This window comes from Chlamydotis macqueenii, chromosome 11 (assembly GCF_036417535.1).
Source record: "Chlamydotis macqueenii isolate bChlMac1 chromosome 11, bChlMac1.mat, whole genome shotgun sequence".
In the NCBI taxonomy this organism is placed as follows: domain Eukaryota; kingdom Metazoa; phylum Chordata; class Aves; order Otidiformes; family Otididae; genus Chlamydotis; species Chlamydotis macqueenii.
Window position 1 is genome coordinate 16,416,361 of NC_141566.1, and position 20,570 is coordinate 16,436,930.

The 20,570-nt window shown below is 55.8% G+C and overlaps 1 protein-coding gene across 1 annotated transcript in view; it reads left to right on the forward strand.

Annotated features, from left to right (window-relative positions):
- The first annotated feature begins 7,568 nt into the window (after positions 1–7,568).
- The window catches only part of PCDH19 (protocadherin 19), a 57,644-nt gene continuing 44,642 nt past the window's right edge, over positions 7,569–20,570 (forward strand). The window contains exons 1-2 of the mRNA XM_086756573.1: positions 7,569–9,709; positions 12,710–13,037. Of these exons, the coding sequence (XP_086612699.1) occupies positions 7,569–9,709; positions 12,710–13,037 (2,469 nt within the window). The remainder of the gene's footprint in view (positions 9,710–12,709; positions 13,038–20,570) is intronic.

Consider the following 20,570-nt stretch of genomic DNA (forward strand, 5'->3'; position numbering starts at 1 on the left):
GAAGCGCACCGGGATCGGTGCCTGGACTGCTAATTGCCGGGTGTAGGGCACGGGCAGCGTTTGAAATGCCGAACCGCGGGATGCCGCTAAGTCAATACCGGCGGGGAACCAAAGCCAGATTCTCTGACGCAGGCGCCTTGAGGGATGGAGCTGGAGCCTGGTTCTGGCCCCGTGGCTGCTCCTCAGCTGGTGGTACATGTTTCTGTCGGCTGCTCCGGAGCCGGGGCAAATCGCGCCAGCTGAGGAACGCTGCCGAAATCTCCCAGCTGGTGTTCAGCGCTGCGGCAGGAGGCTGTATATCCCAGAAATGTGCTCTCCTGCCTGGTGGTGTGCTGGGCAGGAGGCTTTGTGGCTCGGGAGTAAAAGCAAGCGAATGTTTGGTAGCCGTCGGCTCTCCACCAGTGCCAGGTATCTCATTTCTGCTCGGAGGAGGCATCATCACAGTCTCTTTCCCATCCCACGGGGTCAGCAGCAGATTAAGTAGCACACTGGAATGAAGAGGGGAGAAAAGCAGAAAGAAAAATGTAGAATAAGTGATTTAGTTGTATTCATGACTGTTTCGAAAGGCAGAACGGATGTTGTGGGAGCGGCTGTGCAGAGTTTGCTAAGCTCTGTGCGTTAGCTGCGTAGCTGCTCAGACTAGAGATACTGCACTGCCCTGATTCTCTAAATCACCGTCCTTCCCCCAGTGCCTCTGTTCCTCTGACCTTCGCAATCTGTTTGTCCACGCGAGGACCTGGAGTCTGAATTAAGACGTGCTGTTTGTAAGCAGGGGAGGAAGAGCAGAGATCCTCCCATCACCTGGGATAACCTTCGCTGGCGGCAGGTCTCCTGCAGAGAGAGGTTGGGTTGCCTCTTAATTCATCCGCGGTATCGCTGTCTTGTAAACCCTACGGCCGTCTGTTCTTCACCTGTGTGGGTAACAGCACGCGCGGTTTGTAAAGCCAGGCAGGCGTCCAACGCACCGTCCGGAAGGTCCACCACGGAACTGCGCTCTGAACTGCATTGCAGCGCTCCCCCGGCGCCGCTCCCGCGCGCGCTGAAGGCACGGATTGCAATTTCCCTCTGCTCCGTTTTCCAGCCTCCCTCTTCTCTCCTCTTTGCTTTTAATCTTTCCTTAACTTGTTGTGCAAGCAATCGCACGGCAGTTAGTGCATGGTGATGTCTGTTTGGGGCCTGCGCTGGAAATACAGCTCATTATCTGGAGTGGATAATATTAAGCACTTTTCTCTGTTGGCCATTTGATCACAAGGTTATCCTGTTTGATGGTTTTTATACGCTGAAATTGATTGCATGGGAAATATTTAGCCAGCGTGGCCAAAGCGCGTGTCTCCCTGCAGGCTGCTGGTGTGCTGCGATGCCCGAGGGGCCGGGGCAGCGGCTGGGAGGGTGACCAGCAGCCTTTTTCAGACCCTCAGGTTAGCTTTTATTTTAAAATATAGGACTAAACCAACCAACCCACGTAGGTTTGGGGGTTTTTTTGTGCGATCCTGCAGCAGAGAGCGGGTCCGCCGTCAGTCACCCGTGAGGATGCTGCTCGGTGCACGATCCTGACCTCGCCGCGGCGGGACCAGATTGCTCAGCAGTGTGCCCGGCTCTTGCTGCGGGACCCCTGCTCAGCTCAGGGCATCTCCCCACCCCGCCGGGTCCCAGCCTCTCGGCTGACCCAGCCGGCGGAGGTGCTGGTTACAGCAATAGGTTTTCATAACGTGCCCTCTGGGAAGTGGCCTGAGAACCATTTGCCGCAGGCCATTGAGTAGCCGCTGGGTGATATTCTCCATATTTTACAGCCCAGCGGGATGCAGGCCAGCAAGATGGGGGGAAAAGCTGCATCGCAGCCTCCGAATTGAGTGGCATTTTTTCCCTTTGCATGTCTCTAAACCGTATTGGAAAGAGCGCGGTTGGTGATGCTGGCTGCCTTTCACCTCCGCTTTGCCCCGTGCACAGCCAGCCCCCGCCCAGCTGCTCGGCCGCCCACCGCATGCGGCGATGCCGTGTCCTGCGCTGCCTTTGCGTGAGGTGGGTATCTCCAGAAAACACCATCCTGTGATTTCTCCCCCCTCCCCACGTTTTGCTGTGTAAATCGGGAGCGGCTCCAGCAGGCTTCCTCTGGACCGACACCAGCGCGGGAGCGGAGAAGCAGCCCTGCACCTGCCACTTTTTTAATACAGGCTTTAAATCTGATTATAACTGCCCGTCTGGCTCTGCATTATGTGCTTCATGATTATTCAGCATTATGTAATCTTTGATAAAAGATGCTGCATCAGTGAAAGTGAATTAAACTATTGAGTGATAGGAGTTTATCGAATTCCTCGGAGTGATGCTGTCCTCTCTTTGGCACTTTAACCTCTCCCGTGGAAGGAGCGTGCCAGACACTGCCCTTGCTAACAGCCAGGAAACCCTGCTGACTTGGGTGGAATTGCAGGAGTAGAAATAAAGTTAGATTTCAGCTTAGAAAGACAGTTTTTTTTATAGTCTAAGGACTCCATATTTCACAGCAGCGGTCCCTTATCTGCACTACGTGCAAAGTGCTAACGGACTTCCATCGACAGATGTCTGTAAGTCTCGCGGATGCTCGATAAAGTTTGGCTCTTAGAGGGCTGACAGGCAGAGCTGGCCAGGCTGTCCTCGCTCCAAAAAGAAAAAATAAAAGAAAGAAAGAGTGTGTTTAATTCTAAGCTGAATATTTTTTTTCTTATTTTTCCAAACACCCCTCCAAATACAAAATATTGCATTTTTCTCCTTTTTACATCTTCCCTTTCTCCACACATAGCAGATGTCTGATGGCTGAATGGTCTAGGGATTTTACTCTGAGTTTGCCTATTTCTTCATTTCCTTTTTCTACACTACAGGTTGTTTTTTTTTTTCTACTTTCCTGTGATATTAGAAACATTGCTAGGGGAAAAAAAAGCACAAACCTAAACTGTAACTCTCGACACCCAGACGCTTTGAAAAGCTTTCAAGTTTTGCAGAACTGGATAAGCAAAGAAAGGAAAAAATAAACCTACATCATTTATTTTACTTCACCTAGTAGCTAAAAGGAAAAGGTGCTGGAAAGGGGAAAAACAACACTTCAGAAATGTGAAATTAAAAGAAAGGTTCTGAAAAATTAAAAAGATAAAGTTCCTTTTTGATCTTTAAAACAAATTTCAAACTACTTTGTGCATGTTTTCTCCAGTTCTGCACTGCACCCAGAGAAATGGGGTGCTGGGGGAGCTGGGTGCCAGCAGGCTTTGCTCCCCCCTTGCTGTAGCGGAGGATGCAAGTGATGGCTTGGGTACCACCGGCACCTGCGCAGGGTACCAGCGGGAAACCTTCGCTACAGAGGGACGCAGGGTGCATCGAGCCCCCAAGCCCGCTGGCCTCTGTGGCAGCGCATCCCCGGAGAGGCAGGGAGGAGAAGCAGGGATGCGAGCTGTGGCCATGGCTTCGCTGGCCTCGCGCCGTGCTCGTCCTTTCCCCTCACTCCCTGCATAAGGAATGTTTAATAAAAATCCCCAGGCTTGACAGCCCGCCGATGCCATAGCTTTAAATATACATGTTTTAGATCCCGAGATTTACTTTTTGACAGGTTCAAGAGAGACAGCTATAAATGCTGGGCTGGAAAGGAAAATCTTTTGCACTAGCGCTCCAACAAAGGGCTGCAAGTTGCACTGCTTGCTTTTAATTAAAAGCTTTCCTTCTTTTACAGCATGGGCAGAACCAGAACCAATATCTTCGTTACCCATCAACGAGCCAGCTGAGCGATGGGCTGTGGTGCTGCATGGTCACACTAGCTCCTCATCTGTGAGAGGCCAGGGCCGGGCTGTCCCTGCGGCCCCCTCGGACCCCCAGCCTGCTGCTGAGGGGCAGCAAGCTGGCACCGAAAGGGACAACGCAGCTCCCTGATGGCAGCATGGCCAGATGGGTGCTATGAAATGGGCTGCTGTCTTGCATGGAGAGCTCTTGCAGGGGGCTTGGCCAAAGTGGGACACAGGGCCCACCATGCCACCTGTACCCTCCCTACCAGCCAGGCCACCATGCATGGGTGCTGGAGCATCGGCAGGCGTGTCGTGATGGGAGCGTTGGGCTTTGGATAAACTAATTGTGTTGCAAGGAGCGGAGCAAAGCTTTTAGATTTCAGAGCCAACGTGTGGCATCTTTATTAATGTGCGTACTTGAGTTCCCTGGGACGCAATGTTTTCTCCTCACCCTGGCCATCCATCTGAACTGATAATAGGCCCATTAATCCATTTTGTTGACAGCACCCGCAGACCTCCGCCGAGGCAGGAGATGGCGAGGGGTGGGGCTGCAATCAATGCCTGTTTTGCTCCGAAGGGATCCCGTCGCAGCCTCCGGCAAACCGAGCCTTGGCTGGGCTTTCAAGGATGGAGCGTTAACCAAGGTTACGGGTGCTGCGCTGCTGGCCAGCTGTGGCCTGGCTTCTCCTCAGTCACCGGGAGAGTGTCCTGCAGGAAGCCACTGAGATACAAGATGCTCTACAGAAGCCAAAGCTGCAGGAGGCCTCATGTTCCAGGGCATGTCACGCTGTGCAGGGCCACCAACACGGGGTCTGCCATGGACCCGCTCAGCGACTTAACCCCCCTCTAATCCCCCTCCGTAACTACACGGAGGTGACATTTCTCTGATTTTGGGGCCTTTTCAGCCCTGCCTGGCTGCAAGGTGCCTGGCACAGCATTAATCATGTCAGTGATTTCCTTTACAGCAGCAGAAATCCATATATGCAATAAATAAAAAATTCAGATCTTTTCTATGCCATCTTTTCTAAAGAAATATTTCCATGGAAAAAGAGCTGGAAAATGAGGTGCGTCCCTGCCCAGCTCTCGCTCCTTTGCATGTCCCCTGCCAGTGGCTCATCCCAGGCGCTTTTATATTCAGACTGATCCTGTCTGCTTTTAAATATCTCAAGCCACAGAACTTTCTCCCTCCAGGGAACCGCGTCGCAACCTCATAATTTTTGCTGTCAGCAGAGGGGATTTTTTCCCCTGTGACATTCAACCTAAATGCTCCATTTCTTCATTTCCTGTCATCCCTTCTGGTGATGCCCCTTGTACTCTATTAAATAATTCCTTCCACTCCCTCTCTATTTACACCAACCCCCTCTGTAAGGCTCTTAGTTTGTCTCCCCATGGACAGCTCTTAGCCAAGCAATATATATATTTAAGCCTTTTAATCTTCCTTCAGAAATCAGTCTCTCCGTGCCTTTGATCATTTTGCGTGGCCTCCCTCTGAACTGCGGCCGATGCGTCTGCGCCGAGGGAGCCCTGCGCTCCAGCTCCAGCCTCACCTGAGCCTCCCAACACCTCCACGGCAACACCTCCACGGCATCCTCGGACACTGGTGGCTCATCCCCTCCCTGCTGCCCTTAACCTCAGCAGCCTGCTGGGTCCCCCTCACCCCAGGACATTGGCTGGGGCATCACTGCGGTGCTGCCCACTTGGCTCAGCCATCATCGCCCCTTCTGCTGTTGGCTCCCACTTACGTTTGCCTCCCAGTTGCACTGGTTTACGTTTGCCCAGGGCATGGCTCCTTTTTGCTGCTTCCTGCCCGTGTTTCTAATCTCGCTAGGCCCCTTTCGTGTTAATTTTCTATGCTGGCTGGAGCTCACAGCACCTCCCAGTACAGCATCATCTGCCAAATTCATTAATGCATACTTTACTCCCTCCTTCCAGGTTATTAATGAGGGTATTAATTGAGAGCAGCCCTGACCCAGACCCCCGCGGTACCCCATAAACACCTCCCCCTGGTTCCAATTACCCTTTGTTTATGATCCTTCGGCCAGGTTTTCGATCCACATGACACAGCTCAAGTCGTCAGAATTAATTTGGCCAAGGCAGGCTTCGCGAACGCGGGGAGCAGTGGGTTTGCCCACTCGCACCGTCCCCACGTCCCACACCCACTCCCCCTTGGGCCACGGTGACCCACGCCGCTGCTTCCCGGAGAGGGGAAGAAACCTGGCGTTTTCTGCTTTTTCTCTCCGCTGCCCTGTGCTCCCGCTCCTCCGGGACGCGTACCCCGCGTCCCTTCCATGTCCCCCCGGTGAGGAGGGGACATACCCTCGGGTGTCCCGGAGCACGGTGTCCCTGGATGGGTCGTGTCCCGGGGGTTGGTGTCGGTGGATGGGTGCTGTCCCGCGGGACGGTCTCCCTGGGGGGGAGGGGAGAGGGGGGGGTGTGTCCCGAGCACCCTCCGCGGGCCTATCCAGCCGGATGCCGGTCCGCAGCGCACCGTGGCGGGGCGGGCGGGCGGGGGGGGTTCTCGCCTCCGCCGTGCTCGGTCCGGACCGTTTCTCCGCCGCTCCGCCTCTCCGCAGCGCCCTCCGCGGCCGCTAGATGGCGCCGTTGTGCCTGGGAAGGCGCGGCGGGGTCCGACGGCGCGGCCGGAGCGGGAGCGGGGCCGGGCGGGGCCCGCGGGGCGGCTGCACCGGTGAGGCGTCGGCACCGCCGCCCCGACGGGACTTGTGCCGCGGCAGCTCCGCCCGGGCACCCCCTCCCGTTGCCTTCCCCGCCACGGTGAATCCACCAGCGGGCTCCCGGGGCTGTTTTGCCGCATGGCCGTGCCGGCGCACGGCCCCGCTTTTAACCCCGGGGGTGGAACGGGGAGTCTGAAGGGCGCCGAGCCGAGAACCGGGGACATCTTCCCGGTGCCCCCTTTGATTACACCCCGGGAACGGGAGTGCCGTGCGCGGGGAGCCGAGGTAAGGCACGGGCACAAGGGCAATAGAAGTTTTATTTCATTTCTAAGAGAAGACGCTAACCGTGGTGCTTTCCCCAATAACTGGCAGCCAGCAGCGAGCGCTGCCGGGGCTGGAGCCGCCTGGGAGACCCTGGCGGCCCCGGGTCCCACGCCCGGCGGGGCGGGGTGCGGTGCAGCCGGGGTGGGGCGGGCTCACTCCTGCCCCCAGTGCGACTGAACGGGCCTGGGGGGGAGGTCCGGTCCCCGTCGCGGTGCCCCAAGGCGCCGGTGGACCCGCAGCCCCCGAGCACCGAGACGGGCTCGGCGCCGCGGGGCCACCCCGCCCGGCCGGGCTCAGCTCCGCGCCCCGCTCCCGCTCCCGGCCGCGCCGCTCTGCGGGCCCCGCCCCGGCCCCGCCCCGCCGGCCGGCAGCTCGGCTCGACGCGGCCCCATTGGCGACGGCGCAGCGCGCCGGCCCTGCCTCCGCGCTCCCATTGGTCGTAACTCACCGCCGCCCGCCCCCGCGCCGCCCGCCCCCGCGCCGCCCGCCGGCGCTCCGGACTGCGGGCAGTGGCGTGCGGCCGCCGCAGCGAGCGCCGGCGGGAGCGGGCTCGGCGCGGCGCGGTTCGGCTCCGCTCAGCTCCGCTCGGCTCGGCTCGGCTCGACACCCCGCTCCCGCCCGCCATGCCCGGCCCAGCCTCGGCACCGCCGGCTCGGAGCGCCTGAGCGGGCGGCGTTGGCGTGGGCGCCTGGGACCGCGGCTCCGGTGTCCGCACCCGCCCCCCCCGCCGCCGGGATAGCCCGGCGGGCGCTGCCCGCATGCGAGCGGGGGACCCCTGAGGCGGGCGGCCGGCGGCCGTCGGGGCGCGGGGCGGCGGCCGGAGCGGGGGGCGATGGGGGCTCTCCCGGTGCTGCTGGGGGCCGCCTTGCTGTGGGCCGGCGCCGGGGCCCTCGTTAACCTCAAGTACTCGGTGGAGGAGGAGCAGCGGGCCGGCACGGTGATAGCCAACGTCGCCAAGGACGCCCGGGACGCCGGTTTCGTGCTGGACCCCCGGCAGCCCACCGCTTTCCGGGTGGTCTCCAACTCGGCCCCCCACCTGGTGGATATCAGCCCCGGGTCGGGGCTGCTGGTGACCAAGCAGAAGATCGACCGGGACCTGCTGTGCCGGCAGAGCTCCAAGTGTGTAATCTCGCTGGAGGTGATGTCCAGCTCCATGGAGATCTGCGTGATCAAGCTGGAGATCAAGGACCTCAACGACAACGCCCCCAGCTTCCCCACCGACCAGATTGAGCTGGAAATTTCGGAGACAGCCAGCCCCGGCACCCGGGTGCCGCTGGAGAGTGCCTACGACCCGGACTCGGGCAGCTTTGGTGTGCAAAGCTATGAGATCACCCCCAACGACCTCTTCGGGCTGGAGACCAAGACACGGGGTGATGGGTCCCGCTTTGCCGAGCTGGTGGTGGAGAAAAGTCTGGACCGCGAGACCCAGTCCCACTACAGCTACGTGATCACGGCGCTGGACGGTGGTGACCCGCCCAACTTCGGCACGGTGGAGCTCAGCATCCGCGTCATCGACTCCAATGACAACAACCCCCTTTTCGAGGAGCCAGCCTACACTGTCAGCGTGCCTGAAAACGCCCCGCCGGGTACGCCAGTAATCCGCCTCAACGCCTCCGACCCGGATGAGGGCACCAATGGCCAGGTTCTCTACTCCTTCCACAGCTACGTCTCCGAGAGGGCCCGGGAGCTCTTCCAGATTGACGCCCAGAGCGGCCTCATCACGGTGAGCGGTGCCATCGACTACGAGGAGGGTCACGTCTACGAGCTGGACGTGCAGGCCAAGGACTTGGGGCCTAACTCCATCCCTGCCCATTGCAAAGTGACCATCAGCGTCCAGGATGCCAACGACAACCCGCCCCTCATCAACCTGCTCTCTGTCAACAGCGAGCTGGTGGAGGTGAGCGAGAACGCCCCGCCGGGGTACGTCATCGCCCTGGTGCGGGTCTCAGACCGCGACTCTGGGGCCAACGGTCGGGTGCAGTGCAAGCTCCTGGGCAATGTGCCTTTCCGGCTCCAGGAGTATGAGAGCTTCTCCACCATCTTGGTGGACGGGCGGCTGGACCGGGAGCAGAGGGACCAGTACAACCTCACTATCCAAGCCAAGGACAATGGCATCCCCTCCCTGCAGACCACCAAGTCCTTTACCGTCAAGATCACCGATGAGAATGACAACCATCCCCACTTCTCCAAGCCGTACTACCAGGTCATCGTGCAGGAGAACAACACCCCAGGGGCCTACCTCCTCTCGGTCTCGGCCAGGGACCCCGATCTGGGCCTCAATGGCAGTGTCTCCTACCAGATCGTGCCCTCCCAAGTCAGGGACATGCCTGTCTTCACCTACGTCTCCATCAACCCCAACTCTGGAGATATCTATGCTTTGAGGTCCTTCAATCATGAACAGACGAAGGCCTTTGAGTTCAAGGTCTTGGCAAAAGACGGGGGTAATCCGTCTCTGCAGAGCAACGCCACTGTGAGAGTGATTGTCCTGGATGTCAATGACAACACCCCTGTGATCACGGCCCCGCCGCTGGTGAACGGGACTGCGGAGGTGTACATCCCCAGGAACGCGGGGGTTGGCTACCTGGTGACAGTGGTCAAGGCAGACGACTATGACGAGGGTGAAAATGGCAGACTTTCCTACGAAATGGTGGAAGGAGACAGAGGGTTTTTTGAGATAGACCAGGTCAATGGAGAGATAAGGACCACCAGAGCCTTTGGGGAGAACGCAAAGACAGCCTACGAGCTGATCGTGGTGGCTCACGACCATGGAAAAACATCTCTCTCGGCTTCTGCCTTGATTTTGATCTACCTGTCTCCAGCCCTGGATGCCCAGGAGTCCATAGGATCTGTTAACCTCTCCCTGATTTTCATTATTGCCCTGGGGTCTATCGCAGCCATTCTTTTTGTCACCATGATCTTCGTGGCGGTCAAGTGCAAAAGGGATAACAAGGAAATCAGGACCTACAACTGCAGGTAACGACACCTTTGTTTCTGCGCACCTGCTGGGTCTGCTTTGATTTTTGCCATCACACTTTTCCATTTGCTGCCGTGTTCTTGCGGGGGGGGGGGACGTGGGAGGGTAGATTCGCTTTAGGAACAAAAGTGAGGTTCCCGTCCCTCTAAAGAAATTTCCTGCAAAGCTTTAAAAAATTCTTCTCTGGGAGGAGAGCAGAAATCCGTGCCGAGTAACGCAGCGACTTAATTGTGCGGCTCGGCAATCTGTTGCAGCAGCCCTGCTTTTACGCGCTCGGTTGCGGGAAAGGGGGAAGAACAGTTTAATAGCGGCGTGGCTGGCGGGCAGCCGCCCATCCCCGCGTGGGGGGAAAAGCCCCCCAGCCCACCGCGGCGTCCCCGCGGCGGCGGTGGCATCCGTCGTCCCTCGCTTGCCGTTCAAAAGAGCCATTGTGCGCCCGATGCGGCTCCTCGCCACGGCTGACGGTGGGGCCAAGAGGATAAAACAGCGGTGAAAATCACCCCGTTTTTTCCCCCCGAACGCCCCGCTCCGGCACCTGGCACGGCCGGTTGGGCTGGGAGCGATGGGGCGAGGGAGGATTTTTGCAGCGCTGCGTTATTTTGCCCTGGTTGAATGCCTGCTCCCGCGTCCGAAATGCCGGAGGAGAGGTCAACCCCGCGCCCGGAGCCCCTGAAAGGCTGATAGGGGAAATCCAGTCCCCTGAATATGTAACAGCCCGGCGATTATTGTCTCTCTTTTACTATTCTCTGTGTTACACAAGTTAGGAGACAAATGCTAACCACACATGAATATCAATCAGATGCCATAAAAGAGCAGCTGCAATGCCTCATAAATGGTTTAATCCTGTTACTGGTGAAATAGCCATGACTTCTCCGTTCCTCCGGCACCGAGTCGCTTCGGAGGGGAGGGATGGAAATTAATTTTGCTCTACCTTGGAAACGCACACCGGCCTCCGGCGATTCTGCGGCGCGGGGTGGCTGGGGTGGGGGGGGGGGGGATGTGCGGTCTTTAAAGTTTTATTTATGGGGAAATAATGCCAGAGAGTTCGGGTTTTACACCCGCTTTTCACAGCGCAAAGTGCCTTTATAAGCCTTTTTGCTCGATGGGGGAAAAATCGTCTGCAAATAAAGGTCGGTCTGTGCTGTGTTATGGGATGTCTCGCTCCAAGTGAAAGCTCACAGACTAGATTTCTTGCCAGCTCGGCCCATTAAACGGGAATAGGACCTGAATGGATAAAAATCACGTCGCGGTGGTGCCCCGAACAGCTTCACACATATGTATAAGCCCCGGGTTTGCTGTGACGGCTTAAGGATTAATGAAGTGCAGTTTAATTAAATAATTGGTCAATAGAGAAGGGACAGCAAAATGAATGCCTGCAGGAAATAATTGGGCTCTCGCGTTGCCAAACTTAAACATTTAGGTAAACAAAACAATTAAAGCTTCATCGAGCATTGTTAGACGAGTCAGCAGCGTATGGATTGTTGGCACAACAGAAATCCCTGCCTTCCCCTCGTTTATTTGGGCGCTCAGGGCTGCTGTCAGCGTGCGTCTGAGGGGGAGAAGTCGGCCGCGGCGGTGCGGAGGCACCAGGTAGGCTCAGCAGCGGCTGGGGCCCCGCGCTGGGTGCACGCCTTCAGGCTCTGCCGGCGCCTTGTTTCGGAGGTTCTTCGCAGCAGCTGCTGGAGAGCTGTCCTGAAATGTGTGAATTTGTGAGGCACGTAAGGTTATACGGGAGCTGTTCGACTTGGTGGCGTTTTCCTGCTCAGGCAATTAGCTTTCTGGAACAGGAATATTTGTCCAATATTTGCCTTTCTAGATAAACTTTATTATTTATTCATCCCATTATTTCTATTGCAGCTATTGGATTTTTTTTTTTTTTTTGTCTTTAATGCTGTTATCATGACAAGAAGAGGAGCAAAATCCTGACTTTCAATGTGTATTTCTGACTGTGGGTAGCATTCGATGCGCTTCCCTGGGAAACACCGAGCATCCCAGTGCCGTGCGGGTACAAATTCATCTGTGGGGCATGGGCTTGGGCTGTGTTGCTCCCCGTGGAAAGAAGAGCCACAGCGACTCCGAGCAGAGCACACCCAGTTAATGCAAGGTGCGGTCATATTTGTCATGATTCGCTCGGGTGGTGTTCCATGGGAACTTTTTTCCTCCGGTGTTTTGCAGAAGGCAAGCAAAGCACTTCATCAGTTGATTTTTCTGGCAGGTGGGAAGCAAAGAGGGAAAGAAAGGCAGAGAAGAACAAGCTCGCAGTCAAAAAAAAAAAAAAAGGTCAAAAAGGATCATTTCTCTTTGCAAAACACAGTTGTTGTTCTCCGATTTCTAGAAGGCGAAGGCATTTCCCAGCAGAAGGGGGTGTGCGTGTCAGGGGGCGAGGGAGGAATAGGATGTGGCTGGAGAAAAGATTTTGAGTTATCAGGTGTTATCAGGAGATAGTCAAAACACCAGCGATTTGGGTAAAGCATTAATAAACAAACAGCCTTTGGAGTGTGAGCGAATAGAGCTTGCCAGCTAGGGCTGCTTCTGGGTCTGCTTTATTTACTGCGATAGAAAATGAACTGGGGAAAAAAATCCGCTCTTCATTTTGAATTTTCATTACAGGGACCAAATGAAATCACCTTAAAAATCCTTATTATGCATGGAAATGAATGCAGGTACCCTTTTCAGTTCATGGATTTGAACATCTCCATTTTTCTCTTCTGCAGGCTGGACTTTACTCCTAGTAACTAAATATCAGCAATTACAAACACTAGAAAAAAAACAGAGGCGTTCTCCCTTCCCGTTATTTTTCATATTTGACCTGAAAGCATTATAGATATGAAAATAAGCTAAAGACTGTGTCGTGCCACCGGACCCAAAACGTGACGTAATGTGCATGACTAAGAAGCCTACACGGAGAGAGGGGCCAAGCCCTCCAGGTCTCTGCGTGTGTATTTAGCAGGGCAGGGTTCGGGATGCTCTCAGCTGTTCATTTTCCTTCTCTCCCCCAGAATTGCAGAATACTCCTACGGGCATCAGAAGAAATCAAGCAAGAAGAAGAAAATCAGCAAGAATGACATCCGCTTGGTACCGCGGGACGTGGAAGAGACGGATAAAATGAACGTTGTGAGCTGCTCCTCTCTCACTTCATCCCTCAACTACTTCGACTACCACCAGCAGACCCTGCCGCTGGGCTGCCGCCGCTCCGAAAGCACCTTCCTCAATGTGGAGAGCCAGAACAACAGGAACGCCGGCTCCAACCACATTTACCATCACACCTTCACCGGGCAGAGCCCCCAGCAGCCCGACCTCATCATCAACGGGATGCCGCTGCCGGAGGTGAGTGCGGGCAGGCCGCCTGCGCCGCTGCGGCCTCGGTGACGGGTTCGCACGCATACCGCGGCGTGCGGGTCTGCCGGAACGAGCGTTGAGCAAGCAGGCTGTGGTGGTTTCCGTGCGCCGGACACCCCGGAGCGAGGGAGCGATGGAGGACGGGCAGAGAGGAGTGGCAGGCACCCAGCTTGTGGGTTCTGTGGCAGCCCCGACGCGTGGTCACGGGTGGATGTTTCACCCCCAGAAGCTGCAGGGACCCCTAGAAGTGCCCAGGCAGGGATGTCGGCACGGCCTAGCCAGGCCATGCTGCCTCTGTGTTGCTGGGAGGCTGGATGTGGCTGTTCTGCCAGTAGATTTTGAGTGTGGTGGTGCTCAAGGGAAGAGATGCTCGTTGCCTTCCCAGAAGTTTTTCAGAAGGTCGTTGGAAGTGGCGTTGGTGGCTGTCGCTCTGGAGGCAGCGCGTGGCGCTGGGGATGCGGGCGGTGCAGGATGCCCCGGTGTGACCGCCCGTACGCCGGGCCCGGTGCTGTCCCCTCGCCGTGCAGGACGGGTGCACACCAGCCGGAGTGGGAGGGATGCGCAGTTCCTGCTGATGGCTGGGAAAGGGTCCACTCTGATCCATGCCATCCTCATCAGGTTCTTCTAATTCATCGTCTTTCCTGTACATCACAGGCGTCATTTAATGTTGCTTGTTTGTCTCTCTTTGAATTATTGTTTGGTATTAAGCAAAACAATCAAAGGTTTGTCATGTTTCCTGCTTTGAACGGAATTACAAAGCTGAAAAAAGAGCTGAAATATTTATGGCTTGCTCTGTTTTGCGTTCGTTCTGCTGGTGTAAATGCAAAATGATGCTGCTGAAGACAGCGGGGCTGCTTCAGGTTCATCCTTGTGCTTCAGAGAGCAGAGCCCGGCCCTCTGCGAGCGTCTGCGGGGCTGCTGGAGCCGGCGGGCCTGATCCTGCAGCGTTTGCGTTGGCGAGATGTTGGTTGAACTCTGGTGTTTAACCTCCACTAAGGCGACAGAACCAGCTCCCGAGAGGTCGTGTACTGATGTCGGCCCAGTTTTGGGGATGCTCCCATCCCAAATGCCGGTCGCTGGAAGCAGAGGAGCAGCTTTTAATGACCAGAGGGTCGGGAGGGGGTTTCCATGATCTCTGTGGCAGATCCTGGGTGCGTAGCCGCCTTCTGCCCGGCCTGCGTTTCGAGCCTCTCCTGCCCTGGCGCGCGCAGGCTCCTCGCCATACGGCACGGCCTTCTCGGGGTTACCCTCCCTGAGACTTTGCATCCGAGCCTGGATGGGAGAAGTTTGGGATAAGCCTGTCTCTGGTCAAATACGGCAGAAGAGCTGCTACTGAAGCCGCACGCTCCCTGCGCTGTGCCCGGGCAGGCCGGGGATGTGAAACACCATCCTTTGTGTATTAGGGGATTCCCATGGATGCTTGGATTTACCTGTGCTCTTTACTGAGTACCCCTGCTGAGTACCAGCTCAGGGTGCCCAGCTGCCTGGGGGGCACGTACCCAGGTTATGGGGGACCAACACCGTTGGGATGCTGGGGGCAGCGGTCCCTGAGGAATTCCTGCCTTCTTGGAGTGTTGTCCTTTGAAGAGGGGTCTCGGGCACATTTCTGGCTGGTGCCTTGCTAAGGGGACCGAGCGGTGGAGCACCCTGTCAGCCTGTGATTCGCTGCTGCAGACCAAATCCTGTCGTAAAATCCATCACACGTCAGCAGCAGTGAGAAACGCGCACCGGCAGTGGGAGATCTGCGGTGCCGGAGGGGCGGGAAGGACCATCAGGAACATCATAGCTCAGCTGATAAAGGGAAAAGGCAGCTGTGAGCAGAAGGCAGGGCAGTTAACTGGACGTCCGGTGGGATGGGGTCTCCAAAGCCCCCCACCGCCTCGTGCACCCTCGTGGGAGGGAGCCAGGACACTTGTTGCTTCTCCCCGCGGCTCCAGTTGCCCCATTTCCCCCTCACCCATGCAAGTGGGTTGCACTGTGAAGAGCTGGTGCCTCACCTGGAGAAGTAGATTTGTCTGTTGTGATGGGAGCCATGGAATACCAGCTTAAAAGGTTTTTCTTCCCCTCCAGCTCTCGGGTGGGTGCTCTCAGCCTGGCGGCTATCTGCTTGCTCCCTGGGGATGCTTTTGGACAAAAGGGCAGGGCCAGGGCATGAGGAGGAGAAATCCCAGTGGGAAGCTGCTTGGAAGTTTGGTTTAGGGTGGGAACTTGTATGTTTTTTGGCAGAGTCCCAGTGTCGCGCTTCCAGCTGTTGCAAGGGAAGTTCTCTCGCTGGCCGTGTGGGCTCTACTGGCTCCTAAAACTCCATGTGAACCCTGAGGGTGAGGAGGTTCAGTGGTGACTGGAGTGACAGCCCTGCCCTGGCACGCGGGGTGACGCGGAAACTCCACGAAAGATGCCTCCACGGAGGAGCATCACAGCCTCGTACCCACCAAAGCCCGTCGCTGCCTTAGCAGGGGTTACGGTGTGATGATGGACGCGTGAAATGTGCTACTGGTACATCTGCAGGGGTGATGATTTAATAAATACAATTCCTGCCCAGAGTTTCGGGAGCCAAACCGTTCCCTGCAGTGCATCCAGTGGGACTTTGTCTGGGCTGGTTTGAATCGCCTCCAGTGACGAAGCCGCCGGCGTTTTCCCCCCGGGAGCCTTTACGAGGTGTCAGCATCGGGGAGATATCGCTGCTGCTCCACCTGGGAGTGACTTTTCCTGATGGGAAGGCAAAGCGTCGGTTGATAAAAGATAAAATACGGAGGTAAACGTGTCACTGACAGCGTCGCTGAGCATATGGTGGCTGTGGCTGGGAGTAAGCGATTGCCTCTGCAGATGCGCGCTGTCCTGGCAGCGATGAGTTTGCGTTGGCTTGATGTGTGGCTGGTCTTTAATGTGAGGCTCGTTTACTTTAACAGTCAGGAACCTTGAAATAAAAGTCCCCAAGGATGGGTTGTTTGTGGAGCTTCAGGAAACGTTTCCTCCCACGCCGCAGCAGTGGTACGCGTGGCGGAAGGTCTCGGGGCTGGTGGTGCCGTGCTGGCGGTGATGGGGTTCGTCAGTGCTCCCCACCTTTCCAGGCTGATCCAGAAAGGATTAAACAGTCGTCTCGGCGGGGGCTGCAGCCCTGCTCTGAGGACGCAAAAAAAGTTTGAGACGACCCTTGAAAAGCTTCTCCCTTTCAGCGAGGGCTGGGCTCGGCTGCCGACTCTGCTTGTGCCAGGGCACGGCTGCCAAGAGAGCATCGGGAGGCAGCAGGGGACATCCGGGGGGGTTCTGGCCCCACTGCAGTTCGGTAGTCCCTTGGGTGCTAGGGTACCACTCGGGGACCCCTGCCCACGGTCTTTTAGCATCTTCGTGGCCGTTGGCAGCGATGGCAAAAAGTGTTTGCGAGTGGCTCTGGTGATGGTGGCTGACGGCGGGAGGCTTGGCCCCCGTCAGCGTTTCGACTTGTTTTGCAGGAGGGAGAGCAGGACATGTTGGAGCTGCAAGGGCATTGCCGGTCAGAGGCTTTGCTGCTGCCGAGGGCTTTTTTTTTTTTTTTTTTTTTTTTCCTTCCTGCTGAGCCGGAGGAGAAGTCAGCTTTGAAACCAAAAGAGCTTGTTGTCAGGCTTGGCGTGTGCATTACTGGAAGTTGTACCGGGAGATTAAAACTGGAATTTAATAGGAGCCATTAGGCAGTTTCCTTGATAAAAATGCATGTTGCACTGGGGTGGTGTGGAAACCGGCCTGAATGCCGAGCTTTTTAGGATTCCCGGGACACGGCTTGCATGTAGAGCAGCCGCCCTTGGGTAACACTTCCATGCCTGGATTTTGGCTTGATGGTTTTAAAAGCGAGCGATGTGCGTGTAGTGGCTGCATCCGTGCTTCAGAGGCAGTTTTACATCCAAAATCTGTGCCAGTCTGGGAAATGTGCTGCCCTGGGGCGGGGAGCATCCCTTGGGGCACGGTGGCTGCCCCTTGGTCTTGCCTGTGGCCGCAGTGGTGACCGGTCCCCATGAGAGAGGCGAGGAGGTGTGAAATGGGAGCAGGAGAGCCTTCTTTGAGAGGCTGGACGTCCAAAGGTGGAATTATGGAATCATGGAAGGGTTTGAGCTGGAAAGGGCCTTTAAAGGTCATCCAGTCCAACCCCCCCTGCCAGGAGCAGGGACATCTCCAACCAGATCAGGTTGCTCACAGCCCCACCCAACCTGGCCTTGAATGTTTCCAGGGATGGGGCGTCCAAAACCTCTCTGGGGAACCTGTTCCAGTGTTCCACCACCCTCAGTGTAAAAAATAATGAGCATGGGGGTCCAGGATGGCTCTGTCATGGCAGCAGCAGGGGAGGGAAGCAGCAGTGCTGCCGTTACACCGTGCATCAGGCATGGCCTTGCTCTGGGGCTGCTTTGGTGGGTCCCGCTGGAGAAGGTCAAGGTAGAGCAGCCACTGATCCTGCAGAACTCAAGTCCTCCGGGGACCCATGTGCCCGACAGCTCCCAGACCAGGCCCCAGCGCCTGGGGGGTCGTGGCTGCGGCGATCTGCCGCCTCCTGAGCTGGTGGCCACCATCAGTAAGATGGGGAATTACTGGTTTTAGTGATAATCCTGGTCTAATCCCCCAACCTTGATACACTCCTGCATAATCCTCACTCACGCTGATTTCGTTTGGGCTGCTGGTGGCAGCGGGGATTATTTGAGCGAGCAACAGTTGCAGGATAAGGCCCCGGTGGTTTCAGATATGCTTTTTACTACCTGGAAAGCGTTCTCCTCGCCGTAGGAAATGGTTTTCTAAGCACAATAGAGCAATTTTCGTTTCAGGCGGCGCCGGCAGTTTTTGCTCTGGCTATCTGGCGGTGTTAACTAAAGCACATTTCTACAACACACAAAGATTTTTGTTTTGTATGAAATGAAATCAGCGTGGCTGTTCCTCTTTCTCTGTCATTTCTCTACTTGTCAATTCTTTCTTCCCCTCCAGCTTATCCTCCTCTCCTCCGCTAGCCTTAAAAAGCCCCCAAAGTGTCTGTTATAATCACATTTTCTGTGTTACAACCAGAATGAATGTACTCACTTTAATATGCCGGGGTTGAGGAAATCAGTTTCTGTCTGGTATAACAGACAATTTGTTATAAACCATGCCATTTAGGAGTGAAGGGCCTTGCTTTAGTGAGACGTCATGATACATAATTGGAAAGGATTTGGCTTGCTTCTGAGTAATGCTGTGTACAGAGCAGGGGGAAGAAAAAAAAAAAAGATAATTTCCAACCCGGAGAAAGTTTGCGGTGCTGAGACACGCCAGGGTGTTGAAATCAGGCTTATTTTTGGCAGAGATAATAATTGAAGCGTTATCGGCAGTGCTGTTTGGCGCGTCGGAAGGCTGACTGCGCAGCGAGCGCGCGTTGCCAGTCTTGTTTTCTCCTTGGGAGGTCACTGTAACTCAGCACTTTTTTGTGCCGGCGACGCGCACCGCGCTGGGTGAGCGCAGGGCAGGCGTCTCCTCTCCTCGCTGCCTCTGCGTCCCCGTCCGGGAGCCAGCCGCAGCCGAAGAGGAGCGATGCTTTCGGATCTAGATAGTGGCCGGTTATCCCTTCCCTAGGGAGAGCCCTCCGGTCCCTCTCTCCGTCGGGAAAAATTCTTTTGAGTACCTTGCAACAGAGATGCGCGCGCCAGCTCCCGTTCACGTTTAACTGCCTCTCACCGGCAGCCACGCTCACTGTGCTGCGTCTTGGGCGAGCCTGGAGTTCAACACCCTTTGGCTTTTGGATGGGCAATACAGAGCTGCGACCCCGTCTCGATGCTTTTTTTGGGTTTTCCAAGGGTTTTCCAGCCCACAGTGGGGTCCCGGCTGGGTGGGACCAGGGGAGTTTGCTGCAAGGGTCTGTGGAGGAATTAGGGCTGGTGTGGGGTGTGGTGGCAGTAGCCAAGCTGTATTTAACAGTAAAACTCCTCTCCTTTGGTGGCAAGACCTATAGATAATGATATAACGATTATATCGTTATGTATTACATACTGTATATTATATACCATATATTATCTGTCATACACTATATGGTATACACGATATAAGGATATAACAAGTGTGTACAGAATTATGATATATTGTACCAAATTATGTAAATAAGTACATAATATGTCATATAACCATATATATATGCATCATTCATTTTTATGCTATTGGTTTGGGTGTTATGGTTCACTTTTACTGAAAGTAGAGAGGCTCGTCTTGTTTTCCTCTTAGCAAATTTGAATTTCTGATGTGTATTTCTGAGGTATCTCTGACTTGTCGAGTCTACAAAAAAAAGCTCCCGCAACTGTATTTGCATGGCACATAAGAATTTTCCCTTAATTTAGGAAAGATTTATATTAAGATTTTTTTAAAAGTACATCAAAAGGATGGCCTTGCATGCTATTTATGGCCTTTCTTGTAGCAGTTTCCAAATTAGCTCCTGTTGTATCGAGCGATTTGAACTCTGTGGCTTCTCCCCCTCATTTACTTTGCATAAAGCACGCGTTGCCTGGGAAGGCACGGCTCAAGCCAAGTGTGCATCGCCTTTGCATAACCCTCAGCGCGTCCGCTTGGCTCCATTGAAGAGCTGTATCTTCCAGCTGCCGCCTCCCAATGTCCCTCCTGAGGGCTTTGAGCCAGAGAAGCTCCTCAGCCAGGTGCCGTCCCAGCTCCCCGGGCTCCTGCCCTCACACAGGGTGCCCCGCTTGGGTCTTTCCTAAATTCATAGAATCATAGAATGGCTTGGGTTGGAAGGGACCTTCAAAGGTCATCTCGTCCAACCGGCCTGCAAGGAGCAGGGACATCCCCAACCAGATCAGGTTGCTCAGCGCCTCATCCAGCCTGGCCTTGAACGTTCACATCAGCCAGCAAGGGCAGAGCCCTGCCTGCCCTCCGTCCCCTGCCCGGTGCTTTTCCCCAGAGAAGATTTCAGGCTCTCCGGTGGCGAGCCCTCACCCCTCTCCTGGGGGACCTCTCCTCTCGACCCCTCTGATGGCGGCTCCCGCTCTCATGCAGGGGCTCAGGCTGGGGGACCCTCGGCCCTGCCCGTTCCCCCTTCCCGGCCCAGCTGCCTACGGGGCCGGGCACGGCCTTGCTTCAATAAATGATTAGATATTGTTCCCAGTAGAGGCTATAGTTGAGTTCCAATCATTTTCTGTTAATTAAAATACAGGATGGTCTTATTTGTAGCATAAATAGTTGTAATCTGTGTACTTGTAAGTGTAATTATAATTTAAATCAGTGCGTGCTCTGAATCAGCGATGGACGGGGTGCTCCGCAGGGAGTGCTCCCCTCGCAGGGCCGCAGGCAGGCTGTCTCCTGGGGTCCCCCGCGGCCCCTGTCCCCACCGTCCCCAGGAGACCATCGCCCCGGGCTCAGCGAGGGGGCACTGAGGCCGCTGACGGCTCCCAGTTTGGCTGTTCCTGCTGGGGCAGGGCTTGCCCGTGGCACCCGTTGCAGGGTTTGCTGGAGAAGAGACCACAGCGTCGTTGCTCCAGTGTCCCCCTCTAGTTCCTAGTCTAAATTTGGAAGGGGGTGATGGCTCATGTC